At 43.0% G+C, this 23,190-nt stretch overlaps 1 protein-coding gene across 6 annotated transcripts; it reads right to left on the bottom strand.

Annotated features, from left to right (window-relative positions):
* Positions 1–674: 674 nt before the first annotated feature.
* On the bottom strand, positions 675–20,672 carry LOC124013802 (thyroid receptor-interacting protein 6-like). 6 transcript variants are annotated; one of them, XM_046328336.1, is made up of 10 exons: positions 20,058–20,488; positions 17,689–17,899; positions 17,246–17,382; positions 3,955–4,068; positions 3,223–3,747; positions 2,953–3,046; positions 2,660–2,802; positions 2,285–2,463; positions 1,589–1,709; positions 675–1,444 (listed from the first exon to the last, which is right to left on the bottom strand). In XM_046328336.1, exons 2-10 carry the CDS (start codon positions 17,888–17,890, stop codon positions 1,319–1,321), a joined length of 1,641 nt encoding a protein of 546 aa, XP_046184292.1. In that variant the 5' UTR covers positions 17,891–17,899; positions 20,058–20,488; the 3' UTR covers positions 675–1,318. The 6 variants fall into 6 exon arrangements, with proteins under 6 accessions (XP_046184292.1, XP_046184293.1, XP_046184290.1 ...); XM_046328337.1 differs by having other exon boundaries at positions 2,953–3,043; positions 20,058–20,485; XM_046328334.1 differs by lacking the exons at positions 675–1,444; positions 1,589–1,709; positions 2,285–2,463; ... (3 more) ...; positions 3,955–4,068; positions 20,058–20,488 and adding exons at positions 13,810–14,766; positions 14,929–15,049; positions 15,194–15,372; ... (3 more) ...; positions 16,858–16,971; positions 20,577–20,672.
* Positions 20,673–23,190: the final 2,518 nt, after the last annotated feature.

The raw sequence follows: 23,190 nt of genomic DNA, 5'->3' as shown, positions 1-23,190 counted from the left end.
AGTATGGAGAAGCCGGTTTCTCAGTAAGACAATGGCAAGCATCATCTTCATTGTAAAGTATCAAATCAACCCAAATGTTAAACAAAGAAAAATATCTAAAAATCACATTCACATTTTAAAAGAGGGGGTTTGGACTAGCATAACATTCCCTAAAATGCAGTACCAATTATCACTGTCCTGTGGAATAAAATATTGATGTTCTGTTCTGACATGTGGTACAAGATATTATAAGACAACCTACATACTGTGTTAACATCCAATGAGAGCAAATCATTGACATGACCCGTTCTTTTCCCAATCTTTCCTTCAGTCTACTTTCTAAAAACTACTCACTGCACCACACTGACTACACCCACTTGGTCTCCATATTTGTTCCATTATCTGGACTGGTCAGTTACCTCACAAGCCAGGAAGACTTTGTATTCCTCAATATCACCTCATTTTCCTACTTATCCTCCACATCCAAAATATCTATCAGTAATTTTCCATAGAGCTCCTTCAATGTCCCACCTTTGTTGGGCAGGATCGTGTGTGTGTGAGTGTGCAACACGCAGGATCGTGTGTGTGTGAGTGTGCAACACGCAGGTTCGTGTGTGTGTGTGTGAGTGTGCAACACGCAGGATCGTGTGTGTGAGTGTGCAACACGCAGGATCGTGTGTGTGTGAGTGTGCAACACGCAGGTTCGTGTGTGTGTGAGTGTGCAACACGCAGGATCGTGTGTGTGTGAGTGTGCAACACGCAGGATCGTGTGTGTGTGAGTGTGCAACACGCAGGATCGTGTGTGTGTGAGTGTGCAACACGCAGGATCGTGTGGGTGAGAAGCAGTGGAGCAGTTCCTGCTGCCTGCAGGTCAGGGGCTCTATACAGTACTGGTATGGGACTGAGGGGAAGGAGGTGGAGTGGAAAGGGAGTAGGGGTAGAGGATAGTGTAAAGCAGACGATAAGGAATATGGGTTGAACTTACATCCATCCACGTTTCAATACCCTGTACCTATAAACCTTATGAATTCATCATTTAATTTTACTTGACATTGAAGACTGTCAGGTTGAGGTTCAATAGTAGGCCTATTACTAATTCCTAAGCTTTGGGCATCTGAAGAATAACGAACAACTATGAGGATGAAGTTGCCCTTCGTGACTGATTTCAAGTCAGGTTAACATTTCCTCCTTGTGGTTAAGGTTATGTACCAGAGGGGGTAGAACTGAGCCCAGATCTGTTCCTTAGGGCAACTTTTACCCCAGAGCAGGTGAAAGTAATGGAAGGGTTGACGGGTCATTGATTAAAGGTAAGAAGTGATTTTCCATAGTTGGTTAGCGGTCAGTGGAGATGGTTGGTGGAGGGGTTCTGGATGTGCTGTGTGTTGCAGCCCTTACACAGGATGTGACCGTCCAGGGGATAACAGCCTCGCTCCTCACCCTCAGAGGACAGGAGCAGACCACACTCCTGGAGGAGACAGATATCACAGGGTCAATCCAGGAACACTGGATTAGGTTCAATTGAAGGGGCTGTGAACATTTAACATGGCCTGCCAAACTGTAAATATCATTCAACTTGAGTGACCGTTTTACTAACACAGTGACCTCTCACCTCACACACATAGCACTTGACGTGGAAGTTGCGGCCCAGCGCCACTATAATGGCAGTCTCCTCCTGGCCTGGCTCTGGGATGATGACCTGGCCACACACTGAGCAGCGAGGGGCAAACTTCCTGTGTGGGACAGGAAGCAGGAAGTACAGCGTCAACACTAACATTAGAGCTCAGAGGGTGGAAAACTAACATTCAGATATAATAATCTGTCCAATGGACGCATGTCTAAACAAACTCGTAAAGGGTAATTCAGAAATGATTTGATCAATGGGAGACTTGATCAATTAAACTTTGAATTATGCTTTGAGTTCAGGTTTTAGACACGAGTTGATTGAGTGGTTCAGCAGTGTAAGGCACTGCTTGAGATGTCACGACAGCCTCTGGTTCGAGATCCGTGAGGAGGCGCACAATTTGGCCCCGTCTTATCCCATCGTGCTCTTTTGATGGGATAAGGATGTGGCAGGCCAGGAGCATACACGCGGACACCTTCGCCAGTTCTACAGCGTTTCATCCGACACATTGGTGCGGCTTACTTCAGGGTTACGTGAGCAGTGTTGGCGGGCGGGGTTGTGATTTCGCCTCTCCCAAGTCCGTACGGGAGTTGCAGCGATGGGACAAAACTGCCAATTGGATAAAAAAAAAATAAGTAGTCAGTATCTGGTGCCGAGTAAGTGTTTCCTATCCATGTTGCTGACCTGTGGAAGTCAGCAAGGCAGTGGATCTGGGAGGTAGCGTCCACAGTGAAGGGCACGCCGTCCAGGCAGCAGCCACACACAACACAGTTGAAGCAGCGCGGGTGGTAGGCACTGCCCATAGACCACAGGATACGGTCCAGGATGGGCTTGGAGCACATAAAGCAGCGCTCTAGGATACTCTGAGGGGGAAGGGGGGAGAGGAGCAGCACACGTTCAAATAGAATAGTGTGTGTGTGAGAGAATCCAATAGATACGGAGAAACAAAAAAAGATCAACTGATGAATTGAGAGACTACTGCTAAAAAGAAATGCAGAACAAAAGAGGGAGAAGAGACTTCTCAATACATAAAGAGGGCAGTCAGTGACAGCCACTCACAATGTAACAGCTCTTGCAGTAGCTCTGCTTGTCCAGGTCGTAGAACGGTTGCCCCCGGAAAGGGGCTTGGCAGATGACGCAAGTGAAGCGCTCCACGGCGATACAGCCGCCAAGGATTTCGTCACCCCAACGTGCACAGCTACCTGGTAGTATTGAAAGGGGAGAAGAGATGAGGAAAATGGGAGGGACATATTGTGGAATTGAAATGAACTGTGTCGCCCAAGGGGAAATGAAGATGTGTTGACTGGACTGTTATTGACAAAGGACATACACTATTAGAAAGAGGAGCGTACCAAGATATTGCTCTGTAGGGGGATGATTCATGTCATACACAAACTTCTTTGTGAGCCCATCCAACTCCTCTTGTCTCAGAGCTGCTCTCCCCTGCTGGACAAATTAACATTTCCCAGGAAATATAAAAAATAACGTTCAGCATTTAGATTTCACTTTCCCATTTAGATCAGTGAAACCAAAAGACTGGAGATACAAGTATTCAAAAAGGACCATAGTTTATCTTAGAGAAACCACAAACAGTAGTAGATGTTTGAACTCCAGACACACACCTTAATGGGCTGATAGGCGGAGCTTGGTGCCGAGCCTGACCCTGATTGATGAGTCTCTGGGCCTCTTTTGGGACTGGGACTCTGCGATGCACTCACTGCAGACCAGGCGGTACTCACCTTGTAGCTCCCCTCAGAGTGCAGTTGCTGCGCTTGGGATGAGAGATTCTGGGGCGAGTTCCGCAACATGTGCTGGCGGTGTGGGGGAGGGGTGTAACCCTGCTTGGCTTGCCTACCAGTCTGGGAGTAGGTGATAGGCTGGGCTGTTTTGACCTGGACACTGAACCTCGGGCCAGTAGGGGTGGAGGCGGTAGTGTAGGAGGCAGGGACATGCTGGGGGTAGGGTTTGGAGACCTGGGCGTCAGTGTAGTCTGGCTGGGGGAAGTACTGGAGACCCTGGTGGGGATCACTGGGGTTTGGGGAAGTAGGATGGCTGGTGGAATGAGGTGGTAAACCCATAGACTGCCATCCCTGAGAGGTGGCTCCTGGCTGGGCTGAGGGTTTGTTGTAAGGCACGTTGTCGTACAGCTGCAAAATAATGGAAAGGGACCATAAATACATTGTAAGTACTGGATTTAAAAAATATATTCAACTAACAACCGAGGCCTAAATATCCAGAGGAACCAGTGATACGGTTTTCATAGCTGTCTGAAAGTGTAAACAGTCTTATGCTTCTGTATTAGGTCTCGAAGGTATCCTTTGTTCCTCACAGTCCCATGTAGTCATGTAGCCTACCTGTGTGCTCCTTAGTGAATAGCTGTCCAGATCAGCCAGCATGCAGGTGAGCGAGTCAATCTCTCCCTCAATGTTGGAGTGGTGTCCAATCAGCTTCTCAGGAGGTGCAAGGTGCTTTAAAAAAAATAATTGAGCAGGATCACATAATAAAGATGGAGTCCTTAATAAAATGTCAATAGAGGGAGATGGATAGGTATACAAAAAAGAAATGGCCAAATACATTTTTATTTACATTTACATTTAAGTCATTTAGCAGACGCTCTTATCCAGAAGCAATTACAACCTACCATCAGCTGGTAGCGTTCCATGTGAGGGTTCAAGGATTGGTCTTCTTCAAGCCCTTGGGTAGGTGGTTGGTAGTAGTGGTCAATAGATTTAGGTGAAACCCTGGGTCCTCTTGGTGGTGGTGCTGCATGGGCCCAGCTGTAGAACACATACAAAACAGTGCACTTTACATTTACAAACAAGATTTAATAACCACAGGGTACACACTTAACATTAATCACATCAAACATTTACTTCAAGATGTTTATTTACATCAAGTGCTAATCACCAAAGGTGTTGGTGTACTCAGTAGTGTGTCAGGGCCAACGTTCTACTCAAAGGCTTGAGATACAGAATAACGGACTTCTGATTTTCACAATAGTCCAGCACAAGTTAATTATAGCAAGGTTTCACACAAGACAATCCAGTATAATGTAAGGCCCACCACCATGTTCTTACCTGTGGATCTTGTAGCCAAGTACCTAGTGGCCATTCCTCCTCTTCTGTTCTGGTCATGGACCACATACTTGGGCCGGGTGTCCGAGAAGACCTTCTTGGGCGGCTGTCTGTACACGGCTGGTCCAAAGTCAGACATCTGGGGGACGGGTCTCTCCGGGCTATCCGGAGTCTTCGGAGGCGGCCAGGTAGGACCAGACATGTCAGGGTTCTGAAAGAAAAATAGGTTGTCGTGATTAAACTGTTGTGCAAGTGTTTTATAGTTTTAAAAATGTTGGTATTAATAAGTTTCTCATTAAAAAAACAGGTGCACTGTTATTTAGGTTACAGGTAAGCACTGGAAACCCAATGATGCTTCAACCTGGATGTCCTGTGTCAACTCACATACGCAGATTAACAATAGTCTTATAGTTGAGAAGCATCAAGAGAGTACCATTACCAACCATAAGGGAATTCCAGCAGACAAAGACACAAGAGGGGTATACCACAAAGCAGGGTCAAGGAGTTAGCCAGCTACCTTGAATAATTATTCAGAAAGAACTGTATTCTTCAGAAAGAAACTTGAAATGTGCGTGGCCTGATTCAGGGTTGCCCTGGGTGCTGTGTTTTTCTTTTTGCCCTAGCAATACACAGCTGATTCAAATAATCAAAGCTTGATGAGTTGGTTATTTGAATCAGCTGTGTAGTGCTAGGGCAAAAGCCAAACCATTCAACTGGGGGCGGGGCATGACCATGTTTGGGAAACCCTGATCTAATTGACTCAGCGACAGAAAAAAACACATCGAAGTTTAACTCCCTTAATGAACCAGAAAATCAAGTTATTTCTGGATGTGCATTACATTTGGCTGGCTAACTCATTGATCCAGCTATGTAGTATACCACTATGTTCCACAGAGTGAACCAACACACACACTCAAAGAACAAAATATGTGCACGATACCACAGGTGCGAGATCTATGGCTTGTCCCACAACAAAAAAGGACGCATGTTTGAACCAGGTATAAACAGGGTAAATGAGCATAGTGTTTTAATAAAAAGATATTCTGTAATATTGTCAGCTCAAAAGTGATACAATTTCAAGAGGACTGGTCAGATTAAATGACCATAACTTGTACTTGTTAAATGATTTGATGAAGCTTCTGATAATTTTTTGGTCCTTGAATAACTGACAGAATAAGTGGTCCCAAGGAAACCATCATGTTATGGAGTCTAGCAACAAAGAAGATCAAATATACATGGCCATATCCATGGTGCCAGTCAGGTTAGTGGTTTCTGTAGTTGTATTTTATTCTATTGTACTGTACTCTACAGGACCTCTCCCACATCCTCCTGCTGAAGATGTTGGACCTGATGGCCACAGCCGCGGGAGGGAACGAGGTACTACCAGACCTGGAGGAGGCACTCAGGGTGAGGTTGGAGGTGGTGCGCCAGCTACCCCTCAACCAACGGGAATGCAAGGCAGGATGCCGGAACTTCTATTGGAAGACCTTCACATCATGTTAGCCCGCCTCCTCACCATCACCAAGCAGCCCCTCTTCTTCCTGTTGGATAATTTAAAGACCTATTTCTTACAATGTCACACATGTACTGTAAAATGATAGCTACTTAATGTTTTGCATTGATTAAGGTCTGGAAAAAATCAATAGGTTGTCATGTGAAATAATACTGAACAGGTTTAAGGTTGGGGTCTAGTACAGCAGTCTATCAAAAGACATATAGTTGAAGTCGGATGTTTACATACACCGTGGCCAAATACATTTAAATTCTGTTTTTCACAATTCCTGACATTTAATCTAATAAAATATGCCCTTTCTTAGGTCAGTTAAGATCATCACTTTATTTTAAGAATGTGAAACATGCAGAAAAATAGTAGAGAGAATTATTTATTTCAGGTTTTAAATCTTTCATCACATTCCCAGTGGGTCATAAGTTTACATACAGTACAATCAATTAGTATTTGGTAGCATTGCCTTTAAATTGTTTAACTTGGGTTAAACGTTTCAAGTAGCCTTCCACAAGCTTCCCACAATAAGTTGGGTGAATTTCGGCTCATTCTTCCTGACAGAGCTGGTGTAACTGAGTGAGGTTTGTAGGCCTCCTTGCTCACACACACTTTTTCAGTTCTGCCCACAAATTCTCTATAGGATTGAGGTCAGGGCTTTCTGATGGCCACTCCAATACCTTGACTTTGCTGTCCTTAATCCATTTTGCCACAACTTTTGAAGTATGCTTGGGGTCATTGCCCATTTGGAATACACATCTGCGACCAAGCTTTAACTTCCTGACTGATGTCTTGAGATGTTGCTTCAACATATCCACATAATTTTCCATCCTCATTATGCCATCTACTTTGTGAAGTGTACCAGTCCCTCCTGCAGCAAAGCACCCCCACAACATGATGCTGCCACCCCCGTGCTTCACGGTTGGGATGATGTTCTTAGGTTTGCAAGCCTCCTCCTTTTTCCTCCAAACATAACGATAGTCATTATGGTCAAACAGTTCTAACTTTGTTTCATCAGACCAGAGGACATTTCTCCAAAAAGTACGATCTTTGTCCCCATGTGCAGTTGCAAAGCGTAGTCTGGCTTTTCTATGGCGGTTTTGGAGCAGAGGCTTCTTCCTTGCAGAGCAGCCTTTCAGGTTATGTTGATACAGGACTTGTTTTACTGTGGATATACTTTGTACCAGTTTCCTCCAGCATCTTCACAAGGTCATTTGCTGTTGTTCTGGGATTGATTTGCACTTTACACACCAAAGTACGTTCATCTCTAGGAGACAGAACACGTCTCCTTCCTGAGCGGTATGACAGCTGCGTGGTCCCATGGTGTTTATACGTGCATGCTATTGTTTGTACAGATGAATGTGGTACATTCAGGCTTTTGGAAATTGCTCCCAAGGATGAACCAGACCTGTGGGTGTCTACAATTGTTTTTCTGAAGTCTTGGCTGATTTCTTTTGATTTTCCCATCATGTCAAGCAAAGAGGCACTGAGTTTGAAGGCAGGCCTTGAAATACATCCACAGATACACCTCCAATTGATTGAAATATTGTCAATTAGCCTATTAGAAGCTTCTATAGCCATGATATAATTTTCTGGAATTTTCCAAGCTGTTTGAAGGCAGTCAACTTAGTGTTTGTAAACTTCTGACCCACTGGGATTGTGATACAGTGAAATAATCTCTGTAAACAATGGTTGGAAAAATTACTTGTGTCATGCACAAAGTAGATGTCCTAACCGACTTGCCAAAACTATAGTTTATGAACAAGAAATTTGTGGAGTGGTTGAAAAAATAGCTTTAATGACTTCAACTTAAGTGTATGTAAACTTCCGACTTCAACTGTACACATGGCGTAGTATGCTGGGAAAAAAGGATGGTTTATTGAATTGATCACATACTACAATCGGCATTCGAGAAGAAAGCTAATCATTTACCACACCTACTTCAAACTTGAGTCAAATTGTACAAACACCTGCTCAGTCTATTCCGCTCAAGAACAAATAAGATTATTCTGCACTTATCTGTACGATGTTGTGGAACATAAAACAATTACACACAGTTAATCTCAATATCACAGATAAACATAGACTTGGTGACAATAGCAGTACAACAGGAGTTGAAATAAATCAAGTGGAAAATTCAACTCACAGGGCTCAAAACAGGGACCTTCATATCATTGTGCTCATTGACCTATACTCTGAGAAGAATCAAATGCTGAAACAAAACATGATTCTGGACAAAGGAAACAATTGGTATTTTAAGGGTCCTGTAGTTGGAAGAGAAGCTTCAAAACCGTAAAATCATACTACCAGTTTTTACGTTACAAAATGAAGACAACGGGACGGAGAATCTTAAGGACAAATTACATCAACACAATGTGTGAATAATTCCAATGTCGCAGAGTTACTTAAACATGGTCGATGGTGCTATGAGGGCAGGGATTGGACACAAATCAAAGTCCTAAGGCTAAACTTAAAACAAAAACCCATAATGAACACAAGAGGATGTTCTTAGCCCAAGTGGCAAGCATGGAGATGCCGGTTTCTCATTAACCTCCACGGGATCGGTGACCCCCCACCCCACAGGACAGTTGAGATAATGTGCTCTAATGTGATTAGCATGAGGTTGTAAGTAACAAAAACATTTCCCAGGACATAGACATATCTGATATGGGCAGAAAGCTTAACTTCTTAATCTAGCTGCACTGTCAAATTTACAGTAGCTATTAGTGAAAGAATACCATGCTATTGTTTGAGGAGAGTGCACAGTTATGAACCTGAAAATGTATCAATAAACCAAATAAGCACATTTGGGCAGACCTGAATTTGTATTTTATTTTTAAATACAGAAATGCAATGGTTCATTGGATCAGTCTAAAACGTTGCCCACACATTCCTGCTATCTCGTGGCCAAAATCTACATTTTGCCTACACTGGAATAATACTTTTGGGGCTTTCTCTTGCATTTCAAAGATGGAACCAAAAATATATATAAAGACTTGCATGTTCTTTTTAATTATCTTTTACCATATCTAATGTGTTATATTCTCCTGCATTAATTTCACAATTCCACCAACTTCAAAGTGTTTACTTTGAAGTTGTATCAAGAATATGCATATCCTTGCTACAGGCAGTTAGATTTGGGTTTGTCATTTTAGGTGAACATTGGGGGGAAAAAGGGGTTGGAGCTTAATAGGTTTTTACAGTTTTTCTCAGTCTCTTTGGTGCATTTCTTAGATCAAAAAAGTGCAATTCTTGATACTACTTGTAGAAATTACAAATCATCTAGTCACTTGTGCACATCACTAAAGCACTTTATTATTCCTTTGAACAAATTGCAATATATAATGTACAAGTGTCAGCTTTTTTCCACATTATCAATTGCTCATGTCATGTTGATCAAAATATAGTAGATGGTTCTCTGTTGAATAGTCTTACCCCTCAAAACATCCAGGCATTAGTTCCTTGCATAAGCCATTACATGCAAAATTGTTGAACTATTTGTCATAAACTGTCAAGCATAGTTTTACACATTTCTAGTAGACCTTTTGTAAAAAAAAACTTGAATTGATGAATCGTGCAGGTGAAATTGACCCTCACTCATGAAGGAATGTGAAGTGTTTGTTGGTTGAACTATCAACCAGTTATCTAAATTGTTCACAGGTGCATCTCATGAAGAATCGATTGGCAAGCATATATAGACAGACCCCAACACAGAGTTGCAATTTTCCAATAATGGATGGACCAGGAAACGAACAGGGTCAACAGCCAAGAGGAGGAAGAAGAGGAGCAAGGATGCGTGGTGGAAGGCAAAACAGAGGAAGAGACAGAAGAGGACATAGGCGCATATCTAATGACATAAGGGCCACTATTGTAGACCATGTTGTCAATCATGGCCTTACAATGGCTGAGGCAGGTCGAAGGGTGCAGCCGAATATTGGGAGATCAACAGTGTCCTCAATAGTTCAAACGTTTCGAAGAGAGAACAGGTATGTCCACCAATGTACAGTGCACTGTTACTGTATATAAGCAGTATACTGTATACTTCCTACAATGCTTCATATTACAGTAGTCCACTTGTATTTCACAGCATACAGAAATATACTCTATACAGATACATACTGCACCTTACATGCACCCACCTGTATGTTTTACAGTAAAATGTGTGTTCGCATAGTTTGTCTATGTGAAAGTGTGCGATGCATCATTGCATTTTTCCCCACATAGGACTGCAAGATTACCTCAAACCGGTGGCAGAGGACGCCTTTTCACACCTCAACAGGAGGAGGCTATTTGCACCATGGTCCTAGCAAACAATGCCATGAGACACAGGGAAATACAAAGGACCATTATAGAAGACAACGATGTCTTTGAAAACATCCATACGGTTAGCATCTCAACCATCGACAGGGTGCTGCATAGAAACCAGATGAGTATGAAACAGCTGTACCGTGTACCATTCCAAAGGAATGAGGACAGAGTTAAGGAGCTACGGTACCAGTATGTACAGGTAAAACATATCTATGTAACTACTTTACAGCAACATTTTATAGTGATACATAGTACAGTAAGCATAAACTGCACACATTTCCATTGCTGTGGAAGGAACATGCAATATATGTACATTTTGTCCCTCTTCCTTACCAAAACAAATTCAACTGTGTGTTCTGGGATATAGCGTATAATGGAGTTGGAATCAAGTGAACCCTCTCACAACTTTGTATATGTGGATGAGGCTGGCTTCAACCTGACCAAATGCAGAAGGAGGGGTCGGAATATCATCAGTCACAGAGCTACTGTGGATTTGCCAGGCAAACGGGGAGGAAATATCACCATGTGTGCTGCTATTTCGGAGCATGGTGTCCTAACCCATATCCCCCTTATAGGGCCATGCAACACCCAGCATCTACTCAACTTTTTAAAGACTCTCTACAGGGCTCTCATCCCTGATGATGAGGGGTCTGTTTAGAGAGGATTTGCCAAAGTATGTGGTCATTTGTGATAATGTGAGTTTCCATCGATCAAACATCATAAGGCAATGGTTTGTGACCCACCCGAGGATGCTCATAGAATTCCTCCCAATTGAGGAGTTATTTTCAGCATGGAGATGGAAGGTGTACGATCGTCAGCCACACACAGATGACCCTGCTGGCTGCAATGGATGCAGCATGTGAGGACATCACAGTAGATGCCTGCAGAGGATGGATAAGACATTCCAAAAGATTCTTTCCACGTTGCATTGGAAGGGAAAATATCCGGTGTGATGTGGATGAGAATATGTGGGCCGACAGACAGGAACGTCTGGATGTGTAGAAACAGCACAACTGTGCGGGCAAAGTTGTGCCTAAGGGGTGGTTTCCTGTGTTTCTTTCTAATTTAGTTTTTTTCCTTTGTGCCCATTGGGTTGTCCAGTCTCTTTCAATCAATAACCCACATACAGTGATATGTAAACAGTACTGTTGAAATTGATATGCTATAGAAGTGCAGCCTTGTGCATTTTCAATACAGTAACTGTCATCCAAACTATAGCCTAAGTTTACATCAGGTAATACTGTCAAAGTACAGTTACATTAACATGCCTAAACATTTTGACGACCTTGTTCGTGAACAATGACAACATTCTGATGATCATTCTCATGATCATTGGCATGAATATTTACTTTTGAGATGTACTAAGGATTTTTAGTGACTGACTAGCTTTAGAAACATATTGTATATTGCAGTTTGTACAAATTGTTCTGAAAAATGCACTTATTTTGCACATGTTAGGGATGATGTGAAAAATGCACCAAAGCGACTGAGAAAAACTGTAAGACAATGGCAAGCATACTTCATTGCACCTTATTCATCTTCATTGTAACATCAAATCAACCCAAATATTAAAAAAGGAAAAACATTTGAAAAGCACATTCACATTGTAAGAGGGGGTTTGGACTAGTATACAAGTAACATTCTCTGAAATGCAGCACCATTATCATTATACAAAACGCTGTCCTGGGGAATACAATATTGATGTTATGTTCTGACATGTGGTGCCAAATACCATTACATGACGGGCTACAGTGCATAAGGGCTCCCGAGTGGCGCAGCAGCCTAAGGCACTGCATGAGGCATCACTACAGTCCCTGGTTTGATTCCAGTCTGTATCACATCCGGCCATGATTGGGAGTCCCATAGGGCAGCTCACAATTGGCCCAGTGTTGTCTGGTTCGGCTGGGGTAGGCAGTCATTGTAAATAAGAATTTGTTCTTAACGGATTTGCCTAATTTAAAAAAAAAGGTTGCATTTAAATTTAAAAAATACGTTATTAACATCCAATGAGATCAAAGCATCGACTTTAATGATCATGTTCTCTCTAACCAATCTTTCCGTCTACTTTCTAAAAACTCTTATTCACTGCACAACACACTGACTACACCCACTTGGTCTCCAATGAAAGGTCTCCAAACACATTCACTCCACAACCAAAACCACCTGCAATATAAACTCAGTCACAGAAATACTTTGCATATGTGCACTTTGTTTATGAGGCAGTTCCGCACGGTTATTGACTTTAGTGGTATACAAAATATATGTTCCATTATCTGGACTTGTCAGTTACCCCACAACAAGGAAGACATTGTATTCCTCATCATTATCCTACTCTTCCTCAATATCACCTAATGTTCCTACTTATCATCCACCACATCGTCAATATATATCATTATTTTCCATAGAGCTCCTTTCATGTCCCACCTATGTCTGGTAGGATAGTGTGAGAGTGTGCAACATATGGAGGATGTGTGGGAGACATGATCTGTGTTCGAAATACCCATACTAACATACTGTATAGTACATAATGAGTACTACAAACGATTAGTTCATTTCAGTATACTGTGAACGACATGAGATCCTTACAGTTGAGAGTACTAGCGGCTCGCCTCTCTACCGGAAGTTGTGAATGTTAATATACAACCTCATACTAGCTAGTTTGCATAAATTACTAGATAAGACGTTTTACGACTTCGGGTGTGTTCTTAAACTCAATCTGGAGTGCCAGACTGCTCTTGTAAATTCAGAGCATTCCGCTCTCTGAGCGCACACTGGACGCTCGGGAAGAGGAGTAAAGTTTATTTCAGCGTTCTGACCCCAAGCTAACGTTGGCTACTTCCAGACAAATGAAACCACTGACCATTTACTCGCCCTAGCAGATCTGATTATGCAGTGTTCATGTTATCCAGAGCGTTAGTGACTAACTGTGCTCCTGGCAACAATTTAAGTACGTTTTTTTTTGCCGACGTTTACTGACACCAGCCATATTCAACAGGTGTAGAGCACTGGTACATTAATTATTCTGCGCTCTGGTACACAGACGAGAGAATTTAAGAAAGCGTCCGAATGTCCAACGACTATACCATTTAGCTAAACTAAGAATGACGGGAATAATCAAGTCAATAAACGTTGGGTAGTTAGATAGCCTATAGATAAGATACTGGCAAGTTTGATGTATAAGTAGGCAACAAATGTATAAGTAGCCTAGCTAACATACTGCCTGAATATACTGCTGTAATGACTTTTTATTTAACTAGGCAAGTCACATAAGAACAAATTGTTATTTACAATGACCGCCTACAGAGGAACAATGGGTTACCTGCCTTGTTCAGGGGCAGAAAGACAGATTTTTACATTGTCAGCTCGGGGATTCAATCCAGCAACCTTTCGGTTACTGGATTACTTCTTATTTTGGTGCCAGATACCATTTAGTAAGACATACAGGAACGTATGGCATACTAACTATATCCATACTATGACCAATAAGCATAGTATATAGACAATTCACGTCAGAAATAGTATGGTTAGTATGAGTATTCAAGCACAGCTATAGTGTGCAACATGCAGGATAGTGTGTGAGATGAGCAATGGTGGAGTCAAGGGTTTGGGGTAGTGCAGCCCCTGCTGCCTGCAGGTCAGGGGCTCTATACAGTACTGCTATGGGACTGAGGGGTAGGGGATAGGGTGTGGTGGAAAGGGAGTATGGGTAGAGAATGTAGAGGATAGGTGATAGTGTAAAGCAGAGGATACGGAAGGGGATAGGGGTCGAACTTATTGTCAATCCATGTTTCAATACCCTGTCTTGAACCTGTACAAAAAAACCTGGTCAAGGGAAATTAAATAATGACTTCACATTGAAGACTGTCAGATTGAGGTTCAATAGTAGGCCAACTACTACTGATTACACAGCTTTGGGCATCTGAAGTATAAAGAAAGGCTATGAGAGGATAAAAGTGAAGGGGGATGAAGATGCCCTTCGACACTGATGTCAAGTCAGGTTAACATTTCCCCCTTGTGGTTAAGATGAGTCAAAGGGTAGAACTGATTCCAGATCTGGTCCTTACGGCAACTTCTACGTAAAGCAGGTGAAAGTAATGAAAGGGTTGAGGGGGTCATAGGTTAAAAGGTAAGATGTGATTTTCCATAGTTGGTTAGCAGTCAGTGGATATTTTAGCAGAGAGGTCCTGGATGCGCCGGGCGCTGCAGCCCTTACACAGGATGTGACCGTCCAGGGGGTAACAGCCTCGCCCCTCACCCTCAGACGACAGGAGCAGACCACACTCCTGGAGGGGACAGAGAACACACACACACAGGGTCAATGCAGGAACACTGGATTGGGTTCAACTGATTGGGCTGTGAACTTTTGACGTGATGGCCTGCCAAACTGTAAACATCACTCAACTAGAATGAGATGTATACCTAACACACACACAGTGATCACTCACCTCACACACATAGCAGTTGACGTGGAAGCTGCGGTCCAGCGCCACTATCCTGACCGTCTCCTCTTGGCCAGGCTCGGGCATGATGGCCTGGCCACACACTGAGCAGCGTGGGGCAAACTTCCTGTGTGGGACAGGAGGCTGGAAGTTTCAGCGTCAACACTAACAGAGTTCAGAGGGTGGAAAACTAACAATCAGATATAATCTGTCCAATAGACGCATGCCTAAAACTTCAAATCAAAGCGTAATTCGCGTCCGTGTTTCTAACCTGTGGAAGTCGTCTATACAGTGGATCTGGTAGGTGGCGTCCACGGTGAAGGGTACACCATCCAGGCAGCAGCCACACACAACACAGTTGAAGCAGCGCGGGTGGTAGGTCTTGCCCATGGCCCGTAGGATACGGTCCAGGATGGGTTTGGAGCACTTGGAGCAGCGCTCTAGGGTACTCTGAGGGGGGAGGGAGAGGGGCAGCACAGGTTCAGACAGAATAGTGTGTGTGTGAGAGAGAGAAGCTGATAGTTATGGAGATAGACACAGAGAAAGAGAAGGCGAGATCAACTGATGAATTGAGAGAATACTGCTAAAAAGAAACGTAGAACAAAAGAGAGCGAGAAGAGCCTTCTCAATACAAAGAGGACAGTCAGTGACAGCCACTCACAATATAACAGCTCTCGCAGTAGCTCTGCTTGTCCAGGGCGTAGAACGGTTGCCCCCGGAGACGAGTGTGGCAGGTGATGCAAGTGAAACACTCCACGTGGAACACCTGCTCCATGGCAATACAGCCACTGCCGTCGCCAAGGACGTTGTCACCGCAACGTGCACAGCGACCTGGTTGTATTGAAAGGGGAGAAGAGATGAGGAAAATGGAGGGACATATTGTGGCATTGAAAGGAACTGTGTCACCCAAGGAAAAATTAAGATGTAATAACAGTCCAGTCAAAACATAGGACATACAATTTCATTAGAAAGAAAGTGGAACGTACCAAAGTATTCTTCTGTAGGGGGATGATTCATGTCATACACCAACTCCTTAGTGAGCTGGTCCAACTCCTCCTCTGGCCTCAGAGCTGCTGTCCCCTGCTTGACAAATATATGAACTTTTTCATAAAGATCAACATAGAGACTTTACTTTCCCATTTAGGTCAGTGAAACCAAGAGACTGAAGATACGTATTCAAAAAGGACCATAGTTTACCTTAAAAAAAAAAGACACCACAAACAGTCGTAGATGTTTGAACTCCACAGACACTCACCTTACTGGGCTGATAGGCGGAGCTTGGTGCCGAGCTTGACCCTGATCGATGAGTCTCTGGGCCTCTATTGGACATGGGGCACTGGGTAGTTCTCCCTCCAGACCCTGCATCACTCCCCTTGTAACCCTTCTCAGAATGCAGCTCCTGGGCTTGGGAATCGGGTTGTGGAGGGTACCAGCCCAGGGGGCCAGTCTGATTCTGGGATGGGGGCCACAACGCGTGCTGGCGGTGTGGGGGAGGGGTGTAAGCCTGTTCAGCTTGCCTACCAGTCTGGGAGTTGGTGACAGGCTGAGCTGTTTTGACCTGGACACTGAACCTCGGGCCAGTAGGAGTGGAGGCGGTAGTGTAGGGGGCAGGGACAGGCTGGGGGTAGCGTTTGGATACCTGGGCGTCGGTGTAGTCTGGCTGAGGGAAGTACTGGAGACCCTGGTGGGGATCACTGGGGTATGGGGGTGCAGGAGGGTACTGGGACTGGGATTGGGGGTGAGGGGAGAATCCCATGAACTGCCTGCCCTGAGAGGGTTCTCCTGGCTGGGCTGAGGGTTTGTAGCAGTCCCCTGAGATGTGTTTGTCGTAAGGCACGTTGTCGTACAGCTGCGAAAGAATAGAACGGGACCATAAATATATATATATTTTTAAAGCATTCCTAACAGTCCCATGTAGTCAATCAGGTAGCCTACCTGTGCGCTGTTTTGTGGATGGCTGTCCAGATCGGCCAGCATGCAGGTGAGCGAGTCAATCTCTGCATCGATGTTGGAGTGGTGTCCAATCAGCTTCTTAGGAGGTCCCGGGTGCTTTAGAAAATTGAGCAGGATCACATAATAAAGATGGGCGCCTTTATAAAATGTCACAACAGAAGGAGATGAATAGGTAGAGCAAATGTAGAAATGTGCACGTGTTTGTCCTTTGTCCCAATACATTTTTATTTTAATATTACTGAGCAATTTCTGGCTTCATAACAAAATTACATTACTACAACTACTTTGCCTAGAAAGTACACTAAACACCATGGTGAAATGGACCAATAATCAGTGGGAATTCCAGGCTACAGATGCAATTACAACCTACCATCAGCTGGTAGCGGTCCACGTGAGGGTTCAAGGATTGGTCTTCTTTGAGCTGGTGGGGAGGTGGTTGGTAGTAGTGGTCATTAGATTTAGGGTGAAACCCTGGGTCCTCTTGGTGGTGGTGCTGCATGGGCCCAGCTGTAGAACACATACAAATCAGTGCACTTTACATTTACAAACAAGACTTAATAACCACAGGGTACACACTTATCATTAATCACAACAAACATTTATTTACATCAAGATGTTTATTTACGTCAAGTACTAATCACCAAAAGGTGTTGATGTACTCAGTAGTGTGTCAGGACCAACGCTCTACTCCAAGGCTTGAGCTAAAAAATAACGGACTTCTGATTTTCACAATAGTCCATCACAAGTTCATAATAGCAAGGTTTCACACAAGAAAAGCCCAGTGTAATGTAAGGCCCACCACCAAGTTCTTACCTGTGGATCTTGTAGCCAAGTACCTAGTGGCCATTCCGCCGCCTCCTCTGTTCTGGTCATGGACCACATACTTGGGCCGGGTGTCCGAGGAGACCTTCATGGGCAGCTGTCTGTACACGGCTGGTCCAGATTGGGACATTCGAGGGACCGGTCTCACTGGGCTACCCAGAGTCTTTGGAGGCGGCCAGGTAGGACCAGACATGTCAGGGTTCTGAAAAAAAAGGTTGTCGTGATTAAACTGTTACAATTTAAAACTATAACAAAATACTTACATGTTGGTATTAAGGTTCTTATATTAAAATTAAAACAGCTGCAAGTCCTATTTTGGCAATTAGATTTTTTTAAACTGCCACACCAACATACTTTCTGTTGGCATATTTAGGTCACAGGTAAGCACTGTAAACCCAGAGATGCTTCAACCTGGATTTCCTATGTCAACTCACATAAGTGGTTTAACAATAGGCTTATAGTTGAGAAGCAACTATGGCAACTGCTCGGCATCTGACCCTAAGGTGCTACAGAGGGTCGTGCATACAGCCCAGTTCATCACTGTGGCCAAGCTTCCTGCCATCCAGGACCTGTATAATAGCCAGTGTCAAAGGAAAGCCCATAAAATTGTCAGAGACTCCAGTCACCCAAGTCAGACTGTTTCCTCTGCTAGCGCACAGCAAGCGGTACCAGAGCGCCAAGTCTAGGACCGAAAGAGTATCCTTAACAGCTTCTACCCCCAAGCCATAAGACTGCTGAACAATTAATCAAATGGCCACCAGACTATTACATTGACACCCCCCCCCCCTGCTGATACTCGCTGTTTATTATGTATGCATAGTCACTTCACCCCTACCTACATGTACAGATTACCTCACCTAACCTGTACCCCCACACCCTGACTCGGTACTGGTTATTATGTTACTTTTTACTTTAGTTGGTAAATATTTTCTTAACTCTTCTTGAACTGCACTGTTGTTTAAGGGCTTGTATAAGTATGCATTTCACTTTAATGTTATACATATGACAAGTAAAGTTTGATAGTGCATTGCCAACCATAAGGGAAATCCAGCCAACAGAGGCACCAGAGAGGTATACTACAAAGCAGGATCAATGAGTTAGCCAGCTAACTTGCCTAAATATTCAGAAAACACTGCATTCTTCGGACCCTAGCTTGATGAGTCGGTTATTTGAATCAGCTGTGTAGTGCTAGGGCAAAAGCCAAAATTTGCACCTGGGGGGGTCCATTTTACTTTTTAATGAAACAGAACATCTATAGTAATTTCTGGTTGTTTATCAAAGGTAGCTGGCAAACATTGTTTTAGCGAAGTAGTATACCACTCTGTTCCAGAGTGCGCCAAAACACAAACTCAAAAACCCCACAGGTGCGAGACCTATGGCTTGTCCCACTATGGTCCTTCTGTAGCTCAGTTGGTAGAGCATGGCGCCTGTAACGCCAGGGTAGTGGGTTCGATCCCCGGGACCATCCATACGTAGAATGTATGCACACATGACTGTAAGTCGCTTTGGATAAAAGCGTCTGCTAAATGGCATATATTATTATTATTATTATTATATTATTACCCACGGGTCTGTATCCACTACAATAGTTATTGTCTCTGACGTTTACACTCAACTCTAAATGATCCCAAATTAAGTTGTAACAACAAAAACAAGAGAGGAAATGTTGTGCAATGATGTCTCTGCTTAGGCACCTGGACCTGGTTCATAACAAAATACACAGTACAGGCAGTGGAAAAAATAAAACCACTGACTGGTAGGGTACAGCTGTAAGGATGGGACTGTAATTAGGCCTACAATCTTATTATGATACAAGACATTCTTCTCCAAACTTTGACCATGACAGCCCCTATGGTGATAATTAATCTACCTTACACCTCATATTTATAAACTATCAAATGTATAACGTAGTTTGCATTATGTTAACTACAAGTTAATGGCTCGAGTCATGCTCTATATGTTATCGAGTAGCTGTCCCTCCCACCGATCTGATTTAAACCTAAATCCGGCTGAGCACACACTCAAATCCGAGGATTGCTGGGCCGGATAATTTATCACAGCGGCGTTATCATTCTGTGATTAAAATCCATTTGTTTTGGATCACAAGACCACTAACCAACTTGATATCAGTTGCCTAATCATGATAACCACACTTTTGATTTGAGCTAACTGTCAAACGTAAATTGAACTGGAGAGCTGGAGCGCGCTAGAGTTGATACATTGTCGCAGCAATAGCAACTTTACATTGTTGCAATTCCAGCCTACCAAAACTTCAGCAATTAAAACAATAACATGCCTACTGCGATTGGGACGTTGGTATTGTAGGCTACGGCGAATAGGCTGGAATTAAGATGTCCTACCTCTTAAAATCCCAAAGCATTCGGTATCCTCGTCTTCATACTCATTTACAAACGAAAGATACTTCAGTGAAGCGACAATGAGGCTCGTTCACGTACAAACAATGTTACATCTTATAGCCTACTTGCACCGCAACTTTATACACGATCAAATGTAGAAACTATTGCTTTTTCAAATTACGCTGAGGCAAAGAACATGTGTACGCTAGTTAGTAGGCTAACTAAGTCTATAAAATGATTCACTTTTTCAGTTTTCATCCAATTTTGGTTGCTGCAGCGTCAATGTCGCCTAGCTAGGGATATCAAATTGGTCAGTTACACTGACGTCTACTTGCGAGATAATGCAAGTAAATTACAACAATTACCGTAATGACATGTTTGTTTACTTGTTTGTTTGGGCTACACATGAAGGACAGCCTACACTTGAACACAAGCACGCGAAATTAAATGTTGAGTTATTCGGTGTAGAATAAAAGTAGCTCTTTAAAGTTAGCTACTTATTTTTTTCGTCTAGTAACCTACTTGCTCATGGATCCTGCTTTTATCACAGGCCTTCAGCTTGCTACGTCATCATAGCCTTTCAAATGTGCGACGTGAACTTCGTGGTGAACCATGAATGTATTAATTTATTCTGAATAAAAAATAAAAAAAAAAAACGTGGTGGACCATGAGCACATGCCTGAAGTATGAGGATGGGGTATGACGTGCTGCATGTTGTACATTACAGAGGGATCAGCCAGTTGTGAAGATGAAAATGTACTACTTCAAAATGGAGATTACCTCAACTGCACTGCTCACGCTGTTACAGACGCTGTAATGGCAGAGACTCTGCATGGCACAGGCACAGTCTTTGATCAGTTATAACCCAAATGCATAGCCCATGTAAGACAGATTTGGAAATGTCCATTTTGTTAGCTGATCCTGCTTTAAGACACCCCCCTCTTACTAAAAAAAACCGACTTCAATTCAACCGACTTCAATTCAACTCAATTCAGATTCTTAGAATCTGAATTAAATTCTTAGCCTTACAACTGCACCTGATAGGCTTCTAGGAATTTGCAATTGACAAACAATGTTCTTCATGTTACAAAGAAGCCTTTGCAAAAAGACAGACAGACAGACAGACAGACAGACAGACAGACAGACAGACAGACAGACAGACAGACAGACAGACAGACAGACAGATAGCTCAGGTGCATTATGCTTCCATTGATCATCTTTGAGATGTTTCTACAACTTGATTCGTGTCCACCTATGGTACATTTAATTGATTGGACATGATTTGGAAAGGCACAAATCTGTCTATATAATTTCCCACAGTTGAAAGTGCATTTCAGAGCAAAAAACAAGCCATGGGGTTAAAGGAATTGTATGTAGATAGATGGGGGGGGAACTATTTAATACATTTTAGAATAAGGCTGTAAGGTAAAAAAAAAAAACATGTGGAAAAAGTCAAGGGGTCTGAATACTTTCCGAAGGCACTGTATCTCACTCGCTCTCTGCCTCGCCTCGCCCACTCTCCTATGTCCCCAGACAGTGCTTCAAATGAAGCTATATTTCAATATGTTTTGCTTTATTGTTTTTCATTGCACTGGTTTTCTGTTTTTTTTTCTTCTAATTCCTACCACCATCTAAGGGAGACAAAATTCCTACCCCCCCCCCCCTCTAACCTTCTCTATCAGGATAGTGGTTACAGCTTGCCCTTATATGTCCAGAATGCTCGGCAAGCACAGGAAGAAACAGTTTATATGAATCTGTGTTATTGTTTCAGGCTCTTGTTGTCAACACCTTTTAAGGTATGTAGTAAAGTAGTTCCCCAAGCAACAAAGCGACAGCCCAATCAAGGGCTTTCCCGGAATTGCATTTTTTTGTGCTTTAGAACCAGAAACAAAATAGGAAATATAGTCAAACATGAAAGAATTAATTGTCAAATGCATTATGAAAAATGTGCATAATCAAAAAAGCTAAGTATTTCAGAGAGTTCTTTAAATTGTACTCTTTAACTATGTCTTGTTTTATTTGGTAAGATTCTTGACCTTTGCCCTTGATTATATAACCACAATGTTACTGTACGGAGGGGATGTTTCACCCAACCGGTCTCTAGTTCTGTACATACAGTATCAGAACGACAACCATAACACACTACAATAACCACAACCTTCCAAATTAAAGTTTTTGATAAAGCTCCTCTCATTTACATGGGCATAGTAGTGGACACTGACAGATTGGGTGAACAAGGGGAAGTCTCCATTAGCTAGCAGAGCCTTGCCAACTGGACAGACTGAATGGCTTCCGCTCATTGGCGAACCTGTTTAGTAATGTTCTCACTTTTCCTCAACCGCCCCCCTCTTCCGTTCCTCTCACAATGCCTGGAAGTATCGTAGACCCAGGCTACATCTTTTTCTCTGTTTTCTTAAATGTTGTTTATCTTTCATCTTTTTTTTCTCCCTTTTTTATAAGACACAATTGATCTGGCCTCCATCAAAACAAATACAAGCACAAGGACACACACACGCACTCAACACCCCGGGCAAAACACTCTGCTTCCGACTCGCATTTACACTATGGGTTTATACCCAAACATGGCCATATTGGTTGATTTGTCATTGTTTGCAGCTTGTACACATATATTTCAACTCTTACAAAAAAAAATCCACTGACAGAAAAATGGGATTAACATTGGTCTTCTTTTAAAGGGAAGTATTTTTCTTCTGTTTGATTTGGGTTGGCTTCAACAGTCCATTAATTTGTTGTTTCATGCATAATAACTTTAACACCCTATTACAGAGATTAAATAATACGAATCAGGGAGTATTTTCTGCATCATCTTGACAGATTCAACGCTTGTTTTCCTTAAATGGTGGAAAACCTACCCTCTCTCACTGCTTATAAAACCACAAAACGATAAAAAAGAAAAACACATTCAACAGAAACTGAAATCTCAGGTTTGCAGTTTGAATCATCCCTATGGACTGTTTGCTGTTTCTGCAAGGGCGGGCCTCTCTCTCTCTCTTGACTCTTATCTCCTTCTGGTCTTGACCGACCGACAGACGCCTTGAAACTCGCTCAAGGTCCTCCGGTCCGGTTCTGTCAGAATTATTTGATCTGAAGGAAATGCAAGTTCATGGTGCACTGA

This window comes from Oncorhynchus gorbuscha, linkage group LG25 (genome assembly GCF_021184085.1).
Source record: "Oncorhynchus gorbuscha isolate QuinsamMale2020 ecotype Even-year linkage group LG25, OgorEven_v1.0, whole genome shotgun sequence".
Taxonomy (NCBI): Eukaryota; Metazoa; Chordata; class Actinopteri; order Salmoniformes; family Salmonidae; genus Oncorhynchus; species Oncorhynchus gorbuscha.
The sequence above is the reverse complement of the archived record's forward strand: the minus strand, read 5'-3'. Positions and strand labels throughout refer to the sequence as shown.

What these genes read in the sequence shown, in the direction of transcription:
- LOC124013802 (XM_046328334.1), bottom strand. Translation starts at nt 17,890, where the DNA reads ATGTCTGGTCCTACCTGGCCGCCTCCAAAGACTCTGGGTAGCCCAGTG. An exon ending in ATCCACAAAACAGCGCACAG is followed by an intron (nt 16,772 to 16,857) that starts GTAGGCTACCTG and finishes ATTCTTTCGCAG; the next exon opens with CTGTACGACAACGTGCCTTA. An exon ending in CCGCCTATCAGCCCAGTAAG is followed by an intron (nt 16,006 to 16,177) that starts GTGAGTGTCTGT and finishes ATATTTGTCAAG; the next exon opens with CAGGGGACAGCAGCTCTGAG.